Source organism: Bombus bifarius, unplaced genomic scaffold (assembly GCF_011952205.1).
Source record: "Bombus bifarius isolate JDL3187 unplaced genomic scaffold, Bbif_JDL3187 scf7180000008132, whole genome shotgun sequence".
NCBI lineage: Eukaryota > Metazoa > Arthropoda > Insecta > Hymenoptera > Apidae > Bombus > Bombus bifarius.
The window spans coordinates 84,988-95,227 of record NW_022884463.1 but is presented as its reverse complement, the minus strand read 5'-3'; the positions used below and the strand labels follow the sequence as shown (position 1 = coordinate 95,227).

General features: G+C 37.4%; 1 protein-coding gene across 1 annotated transcript in view; it reads left to right on the top strand.

The window, feature by feature from the left end:
* The first annotated feature begins 970 nt into the window (after nt 1-970).
* Nucleotides 971-10,240, top strand: part of LOC117208472 (dynein beta chain, ciliary-like) — a 63,646-nt gene continuing 54,376 nt past the window's right edge. Inside the window, exons 1-5 of the mRNA XM_033449669.1 lie at nt 971-1,106; nt 1,311-1,981; nt 7,936-8,021; nt 8,424-8,643; nt 9,952-10,113. Of these exons, the coding sequence (XP_033305560.1) occupies nt 971-1,106; nt 1,311-1,981; nt 7,936-8,021; nt 8,424-8,643; nt 9,952-10,113 (1,275 nt within the window). The remainder of the gene's footprint in view (nt 1,107-1,310; nt 1,982-7,935; nt 8,022-8,423; nt 8,644-9,951; nt 10,114-10,240) is intronic.

Genomic DNA, 10,240 nt, shown 5'->3' with positions numbered 1-10,240 from the left:
AGATACAGTATGCTAACCCTATTAAATAAAGAAGCCCCCGATATAGTACTCATCTCAGAAACAAAGCTAAACAAAAGACACAATGTACACTTCAAAAACTACACCATGATAAGACACGACAGACCGAACGCCAGTCAAGGAGGAGGAACAGCGATCCTCATAAAAAACCCTATAAAATACAAAACGATCCTAATTGATAAAATAACACGTTTCAGAACCTTAGAAACAACGATCATAAAAATAAAAATAAGCAATAAGGAAAATTTATTCATCACTGCAGCCTACGCAACCCACGGAAACCAGAAAGAATTTAACTACGAATTCAATAACCTTTTCGAACTCTTGCAGCTCAACAAACCGGAAAACTACTATATAATAGCAGGAGACCTTAACGCAAAACACACAAGCTGGAAAAACGAAATAAACAACACGAGAGGCAACTTCATTAGAAACTGGCTAGACAATAAAAGCATCCACTACAAAACAAACTTATACAGCTCCGAGCTACCCTCTTACCCAAAAGGAGGCTCATACCTGGACATATGCCTAGCAGATGCGCGACTAAAATTCCAAAACCTACGTCCAAACAACACCCTAAAAACCTTAGCCTGTGACAGTGACCACAACGCCCTAGTATTTCAAATTAACAAAAACACATCTGACTTCCCAACTCTCGAAATCCAGACCGAGACACCCAGGTACAACTACAAAAAGACAGACCGGAAAAAGTTCCAAAACACACTCGAACAAAACTGCGACCTAGAGATCTACAACAACGTCAACCTAACAAACAGACAAATCGACTCATTCCTAGACGAAATAGAAAAACACACACAAATCGCCCTCCAAAAATCCGTGCCAATCATAAAACAAAAAAATTCATGCGAGCCCTATATAAACAATAAAATAAAACAAACAAAAATAAAAAACAAACAAAATAAAAAACATCTCCACAAACGACTCAGCCAACATGTTCCCACAAATAAATCAAATCTTTAGACCAAAAGAACAAAACCCCATCCCACCTCTCAAATTGCCCCCAGAAAATGCCTCCCTCATCCAAGAAGCAGGGATAACGATACACAACACCATCAAAGACACCGAGGGTAACCTCATAATACCCAAAACAATAGAAAAACTAGACATCACCGGCACCCACTTTTCCAAAATACATACGCAAAACGAACACATGGGCCGAGAACAACTAAACAGAATTATCATCGCCGAAACTAACAAACTCAAAAATGAAATGGAACAAGACAAAACGCTAAACAAAACAGTCTGCACATTCTCAAACGAAAACACCGCAGACAATCCCAAACAACCAGATCCAGAAACAAATTACTTCACAAATTACAATCAACTAAACACAATCCTCTCCAAACTAAACAACAAAAAATCCTCCGGCTTCGACGGCATCCCAAACATCTTACTCAAGCGCCTACCGAACAAAATAAAATGGTACTACACAGTACTCTTCAACAATGCTCTAAACAACACATACTTCCCCAGAAAATGGAAAAAAGCCAAACTGATAGCTATAACAAAAAAGGATAAAGACGGCTCATCGCCCGCAAACCTACGACCCATAAGTCTCCTCCCCAACATAAGCAAAGTATTTGAAATAATCATAAACAACCCCCTAACCTCCTTCTGCACAAAAAATAACATAATCCCAGAGAATCAATTCAGCTTCCGACACAAACACTCCACAATCCACGCAATAAACAAACTCACGTCGGACATCTGCTGGGCTCTAAACGCAAAAGAACGAATAGCCGCCTGCTTAATAGACCTCGAAAAAGCCTTCGACACAGTCTGGATCCCAGGTCTCATATACAAACTGATCAAAAAAAAGTTCCCTAAACACCTGATTAAAATAGTCTGGGACATGATCACAAACAGAACATTCGTAATGACTGAAGGTTCACACTCATCAAGCAAAGAATTCTCCATAAAAAACGGTCTACAACAAGGTACAGTAAATTCCCCGTTACTTTTCAGTATTTACAACAGCGACTTACTAAACCTCTTTGAGCTCAATACATCCACCCATAAACGCTCCATAGCCTTCGCAGACGACCTAATCATATACGTAACAGGCCGCAAAACCAAAACTATAAAAACGGAACTCCAAGAACTCTTTGAGAAAATAAACGACTATTACCACGCATGGAAACTAAAAATCAACATAAGTAAATGCGAAACCATACTGTTTAGACCCAAGTCAAGTGAAATCGGCCCAATAGAAAGAGAACACTGCAAAAAATTTCAGATAAGAGAAAAAACAGACAAAGGGGCCCTCATACCACACAAAAATTGCGTAAAATACTTAGGGGTAAACACAGATTACAAATTAAACTACAAGCAGCACACCGAAATTCAACTTACCAAGGCCAATAAAGCATTTTGGCAAATGAAAAAACTATTCCACTCCAAACATCTCGACAGCAAAGTAAAAATTCTATGCTATCAAGCACTAATCAGACCGATCATAACCTACGGCTGCCCAATCTGGTACAACATATCAGCCTCCCAAATGGAAAAAATTCGCATATTCGAAAGAAAATGCATCAGAGCTTGTCTGAGCACTTACAGATCCGAACACAGCGGATTCAAAAAATTCGTAAAAAACAAAATAATATACGACCTAGCCAACGTTCACCGCATAGACTGTCACATCCTAAAGCTAATACGAAACCACTTCGCGCAAGCGGCAAAGATAAAAGAAAATAGTTTAATCTTCAGCTGCTTATTTCCAAATGACACATATTACAAAAACACTCTGACAACAGGCTACATCCCGCCAGAAGCTTTCCCATACCTTGACGGATAAAACTACCTACAAGACCAAAATAACATCCCGATAATTTATCATATAAAGAGAAAAATAGGGACCCAAACTATACTTTACGAAGAAAACCTAGACGGTCAGACCGCAGACACTAGATGGAGATACAACATGGCCCTCCCCCTGAAAGACACCAAAGACAAACATAGAAAAAATTCAAAAAAATATTGGTGGATACTGAACCCATAATAAAATAAGAAAGAAAATCTATTAAACCGATAAAACTCAATTCTGCCCCCGCACAACACAGGTGCAAACATTGTAATTTTCGCAATTCTCCTTCTTTTAAAAGAAACTTATTTATTTAACATCCCCCTCCCCCGCCCCCTCATCCCACCCCCCCCCAAATTCCACATCACCCAAAAACATACTACCGAAGCGTCCTGTTTTTGCGACCCAGTTTCCAGGACAATAAAAACAAGTAAAAACAAAATCACATAGAAGCTCCGCTCCTCCAGCGGCTTAAACCAAAAGATATATTCAACACGAAAAATGTAAAGCGTCGACACATATTACAGCATGGCTACGTAGTACCGTTGCGTATCGGTACCTTTGCCTAAGATACCATTATATAAATTCACCGTTTATTGTGAACACTATAATGTATTTATAATTGTATATTGGGTTTTAATAAACAGTTTAAAAAAAAAAAAAAAAAGCACTCGTTCTCGTCCGATCACGAAAGTTAAGCAGCGCTGGGCACGGATAGTACTTGGATGGGTGACCGCCTGGGAAACTCCGTGTGATGTTGGCTTTTTTTTTTTATCTTTCCAATATTTTTTACCTTTCTTGATAATCTATTTTTAATAATCTACAATCGAAGCATCGAGAAAAAGAAATGTTTTGGTATTGCACGACTATTACCTCACATTATATCGTTCTCTCATAGACGTACCGATAAATTAACACATGTTTTAAAACTAAAAGCAGTCATGTTTCTTGATATGCAGAAATTTTACGATAACGGATTGATATGGAAAATTGTTATTCTATATTTTCGACTTCCAGTACATAGGGAACCACCATATGACTCGTACCGCCGAATAGGATACCTAAGTTCTAGCCCATTCAATGGATTGTCCTTGCAAGTGCATGCGTACTAGACGAATCTCCAGCGTCAATTTTTTCGAAAACAAAACTTCGTATCAAAAATTGTCATTGTACATTTTGGACCAACCTTTGGAATAGGGAATCATTTACTTTCCGCTTGCAGCACATCTTTTGAGAACATTTTGTTCTAATTATGTATAGTTAGACACAGATTCTTCGCGATCGAAATTTAAACAATTTATTGCATTACTTCTTCTTGAAATTAGAATTTCTAGTGCGTGTATAGCCTAAACATGGAAACTTTGCGAGAATTGCAAAAATTCATGGAATTGGAAAAATTGTACTTTTATAATGAATGTTCTCAAAATATTGCAATATTTAACTGTGAAACTTAGGAAACGGTTGTCCTTGTAAAATCTGTGGTTTAATCTGTAAATGTTTAATTTAATCTGTAAAGTGAAATTCTTATCTGTAAAATCTACAAAATGATTGTTCTTATAACATCTGATATTTAATTCTTCGGATTTACGAAATGGATAGTAGTAAAATATTCGAAATTTGGCCTTGAGAATATTCGTATGACTTTCGGGAGAAATGTCCCTAGAACATCCAAAATTTAAGTTTTAAGCACATTTGTGAGACTTAAGAAATGGATTGCATTTTCGACCAATCGCGGGGAGACGCAATCGCGAGGAGAGATGTCAACGGGAGTCGTAAGATCCCGTTACGATTATAGCAATCTACACCACGAATTGATCAATTCCCTGATTTCGGTTAAGATAATAGGGGTGATTCAGTTAGTAGAACACTGTGATTTACAGAATTATAAATTATATATTTCCAACATTTAAATTATACTATTGAGTAGGTATAAATAGATAACTTGTCGCACGAAGATAAGATAGATATGCACACTAGAGCAAGGCTCTTATAATTGAATTTAGTATGTTAGTGGATGTAGCACTATAGGATACTTAATAGAGGAGGTGAATGTTCGACAATACCGAGAACTGACAGATAGTTGACGTGAATTGTACTCCTCTAGCGTTGTGCTTAGACTTAGATGTTAGGCGCTAGATTTTGTACTGACTTGTATCTTTGTACTGACTCGCTCTTATGTTAATACGGAAGAAAGTTCGGTGTGGGTGTGGCCCTTTGCATGAAGAACGCGGATTCGTTGTTCACACTTTTCGTTAGGAAAAGTGAGGGTAACGGTCCGCGATGTGGATTGGTTACGGCCTACGCTGATGCTTGAAGGGATGAGTAGGAAGCCTCCTACCATCGTGGTTGGTAGGTGACCTTGTTCATGGGTGTTACGCCGGGCGACTCTCTGCCTGGCCCAGGTCACACACCGCGGGCCAGACGGACACCAGATGTCCGCTCATCCGTACGGCGTACCCTCAATAGCCTTAAGTATCCGTCATAAACCCGAGTCACTTGCCTGCTAAGGTCCTTCAAACAAACATCTGGTTCCGAGGAAATTCTAAAGACTATTGTCTACCACGGCTGGACAAGGGAAAGTTGGTTTTTCGCACGCACGCTGCAACTTTCCTCCCACTAACCACTTTCTCTCGAGGGCGGTTAAGACCCTTCGTTTAACCAATTAGAAACGAAGCCTATTCCCTCACTTTCCTAAATAACATCGGCACCAACAAATCCGATGGTCCCGTGCGCTAGACACACCCATCCTTAGCTTTCCTCCGACACATCATCGTCTCCCAAGACGGTACTGATTTCACATCCTTCGAACGGACAACATCCTTCGAGCGGGTATACACACCCGCAGATCAGTCACTCACTCATCTCGTACATACGCACCACTGTAACTATCCTCGTTACAAGTTGTGGAATAAACGGTGAAATATAACTTACTACTGTGTCACATTCATTTAACCACCCCTGTTATCTTAACCGAAACAGGGGAACGACTACTTCGCGGCGTCGATTCACCGAATCGTAGCGAGAATTTACGCCTCTCGCTGACGCGTTTTCCTCGCGACCGCCTCTCTCCGCGAACGGTCGTAACAATGGGAAAAACCAGCTTGTTTTGTTAGATAGCTATTCGGTTTTTCCTAATAGGTGCGTACCCGCTTTCTCCGTGTTTTTAAGTGCGCCTAATAAACCCAAGGACCTCTCTAAAAACCAGATGTGCTTCGAAAATATTTTTAGGCTTAAGAAATTCTTCAGGACAAACGGATTGACTGAAGACTCATGTTGATACAATACAGTGAAAGGGAAAGGCTATGGTAGGTCCTTAGGTTCATTGAGGGTCGTAATGACGTTACGCAGGCCGTTGGCTGTCCGGTCGCGAGGGGTGGAATGCAGATGTTTTAGGCAACGTAACATGGATGTTGCTAGGACATGCAAAATTGGAGGATGTTTTCCGAACATCTTGAGAATGTTCACAATGGACATAAAATGTTCAGGATATAAACTTAACATGAAACGAACGGCTTTTGCATGTACGGTGCAATCTGAGAATAATCGACATCAAAATGTAATTATTTAACGGTTATAGTCACGTAAGATTAATCCAGGTAACAGAAAATTAAGATACGTAAAGGTTGTGCTGCTGTGACACCAGAAATATTGAGTAAGATGCTATTATTTTCTTGTCGCAGCATTACGAAATGTTCACAAGTGAGGAGCTATCATTTTGAACATGTGCTTAAGATTGTTATAGTTCTGAACATCGCAAATAAAAAATACTCCAATACTATTGCAGTTGGAAAGATACACAGCAGAATCTCAATTATCCGAACTAATTAGGAGGCAACGATGTTAGGATAATGGAATTTTCGGATAATAGAACAGTTACTTACTTCCTGTTTATCCTTAAAAAGATTTATCTTTGTAAATTCATCTTTGTTTTATGTATTTTTAAAAAAGAACACAAATTACGACAATAACAATACAAATAATGAAATTAAATAAGAAGACATTAATCTCTGAAAGCTCATCTTTGTTCTATGTATTTAAAAAAGATCATAAATATCAATAATAGTAATACAAATAATGAAATTATTTGTATAACGATTAAAGATATATGGATCCCTGATCTATTTAGCTGTTACATCACACAACTGTTTTAGCAAATTTAATTCGGTAAAGTTACAATCCTTTTGTGTCCCTGTCACAGGATTATAAAACAATAATAGAATAACTACGATTGACAAACATCCTACAGGTCACAGCCATCAGCTAGTGTCCCAGGCCGAAAAGACAATAACAGGATAGCCACTTGTGACTGGTGCACGGCGACAATCCCTTCAGAGGGCCGAAACCCAAGTACATAAACGTTCCCAAAATCAGCACTCTTACAACTACCAATAGCAAAATACTGACATTCGCGGGCAATACGGCTGTATTAGTCAGGCACACTAATCCAAAAACAGCAGACATCTTACTACCAGAGCGTATCAGAAAAATAGAAAAATGATTGCAAGATAAAAGCAAACCCCAGTCAATTTAACCACATTACATTTACAATACGAAAGCAGAAACCACCTAATAACCAATTGAATGGCATGCACATAAAACAAACAAAACAAGTTAAATACTAAGACTCCACTTAGATTCATAACTTACATGAAAGCAACATACTAAATCAATTATAGACAAAATACGAATAAAAAGAAGACAGATGTACTGGCTAACTAGTCGAAACTCTAAAGTCAGCATGGAAAATAAACTAAAAATTTACAAAACGATAATAAAACCAATTTGGACGTACGGAATACCACTATGGGGTACAGCAGCAATGAGTTAGGTAAATAAACCAGAGTCGCTTCTCAAAGATACTCAGTGAAGATTAAAAAGGAAACAACCAACAGATCTCACAAAGGACATAACCTAACAAACAAACACTCACCTCACTAAAGAAATAAAATAATCAAATTCGAAGATGGTACCTCACTGGGGGTAGCCATCCACATGGCTATTTACCAATTAAGTGAGAAAAATTTACCAAATGTCTAGCTGGACAAATTGTAAAGTTTAAATTAAATAATAATAAAAAAAAAAAATATACTCAGAACAGTAGTCAGCGCCCCGTGGTATATCAGAAACGAGGATCACACAAAGACCTAAAAATATCAACGATCCAAGAAGAAATCGGCAGGTGCGTAAAAAAAAAACAAGGAAATAACGGCAACGCTTCCAAATAAGCTGGCTGCTGACACGAGCGAAACCCATATAAAAACGGAGACTGAAAAGAAAACATCCCACTGACCTCGCTAAAGAAATAAAATAAACAAACTGGAAGATGGTATCTTGCTGGGGGCTGCCATCCACGTGTTACATAGTAATAAAGCTAGACAATTTTAACGAGTGTCCAGCTGGACAAATTGTAAAGTACAAATTAAATAATAATAAAAAAAAAAATATTCAGCTGTCATGATTTACGTGCATCGCCCTGTATATGATATAGAATATGTATATAGAACTTCTGGAAATATAACTTATATTAAGTTATTATTACAAAAATCTTTTTCTATCAACTGAAAATTTCTTTCTATTGCAGTTTTCCAACAGAAGACAATTTAATATTGATCTACAGCCAAATGCTAGAACAACACCTGATGAATCCTATCAACAAATTTAACTTAGCGCTGACAAAAATTGCAGAATCATTATTAAATGCAGCATTGTACTGTCACCACAAAATTTCAACAACATTCCTACCAACAGCAGTCAAATTTCATTACGTATTTAATCTGCGTGATCTCTCAAACATCTTTCAAGTAAGATTTATTTCAACAAAGCAAGTAATTAAAATGACAAAAGCTTAATTAAAACCATAGAAATTTATCGCTCTTTGCTGCAGTTTACCTATTAAAATTAATATGCCCTTTTGTGTAAAGTGTTTCCAAACTGATGACGTTAGTACAGTAATATTTTTCCATAGGAAGCTTTATCTCCGAGTAAATCAAAATTTACTCTTCGAACAAGCGTACACTTGACTATGTCGTAAAATGGGTGGGTGGATGCGAAGCGCGGTGGATATGAGGATTTCCCCACGTATAAAAAAAAAGAATGGATTTTGTTACGTTTATATTTATACGCACCATTATCTCCGCTGAATTGGTCATTATGGTATTTTATCTTATTTAGCTTATCCAATATAATTTTGAAATCTAATATAGATAGATCTTTCTGATCTGGTGATCCTCAATCTGAACGATACATATTTCGGCAGCTTATCTCGTATAAGTCGTAGGGATCGTCCACAACAAAATCACACACGCACCGCGATTGTCTCGGCTGCGAGTGTCCACAAAAGACACAACTTACAACAGATGTTCGATACGTCCTTTGTTTTCTTGTAAACAGAGCCTGACTGTTCTCTTAAAATTTTACTGTATCGTGTCTTCGTGTATCCCCAGTATTAAAAATAGAGGGGATTTAAATCTTAGGACTGAACAGGTCGAAGCACAGATCCTCCTCGACCAACTACTTGTTTCCAAAACAGCTGGTCAAGTGCTCTGGTAGGGTGCGCTTTGGTAGAATGTGGTGGTGTACCATTCTGCACAAACTATCTCTTAATGCCTGCGGATTTTCGTGTGTCCGGAAATATTCGTTACGTATATTTGTTATTCCACATTTACTAAATATTGTCTCCTCAGTAAATGGTATCTTCACGGGGGAATTGGAATTGCGTTGGACGACAAAATTAACAATTCATTGATCGTTGAAAAGGTTATTGTCATTAGAAACTGAAAAATTGCCAAAAGATAATAGAATAAAATACACAAAAGAATTCGGGGAATAGCCGATATACGCAGTAAAGTATTATATAAATTTTGAGTTTTTATAGCAAATGCTAATCTTTTATTTTACACGACAAGTATACACGTCAACCGCACCGAAATAAAGTTTTGGATTGACGTGTATACATGTCGAACGCAGTCGGTAACTGAAGTAGTTACCATGAGATTCAACTTATTGAGATAAAAATCACGTGACGTTATAATTAACTCTCTTAAAAAAATATTTAATATTATATTTAATAATAAATATTTGATATAAAAAAGGTTTACTCTTTCTTTAAGGGCATACTGTTTGCACACGGTGAGACTGTTCCGACTGGAAATCATTTGATCAGATTGTACGTTCACGAAGCAACAAGAGTGTATTCGGATAAATTAATCAGTGCTGAAGATGTAAAAGCCTTTCAGCAATTGCTGAAGGAGTCGCTTCGCAAAAATATTTCTGTAAGTTTAAAAATGTCAGTAGTATTAATTATTATAAATAAAAGAGAAGTAAATAGGTCTTTGTTACGTATATTCTTAATTTAATTTTTGATAATGATAAATTTAATAATATCATTTATTATGACAG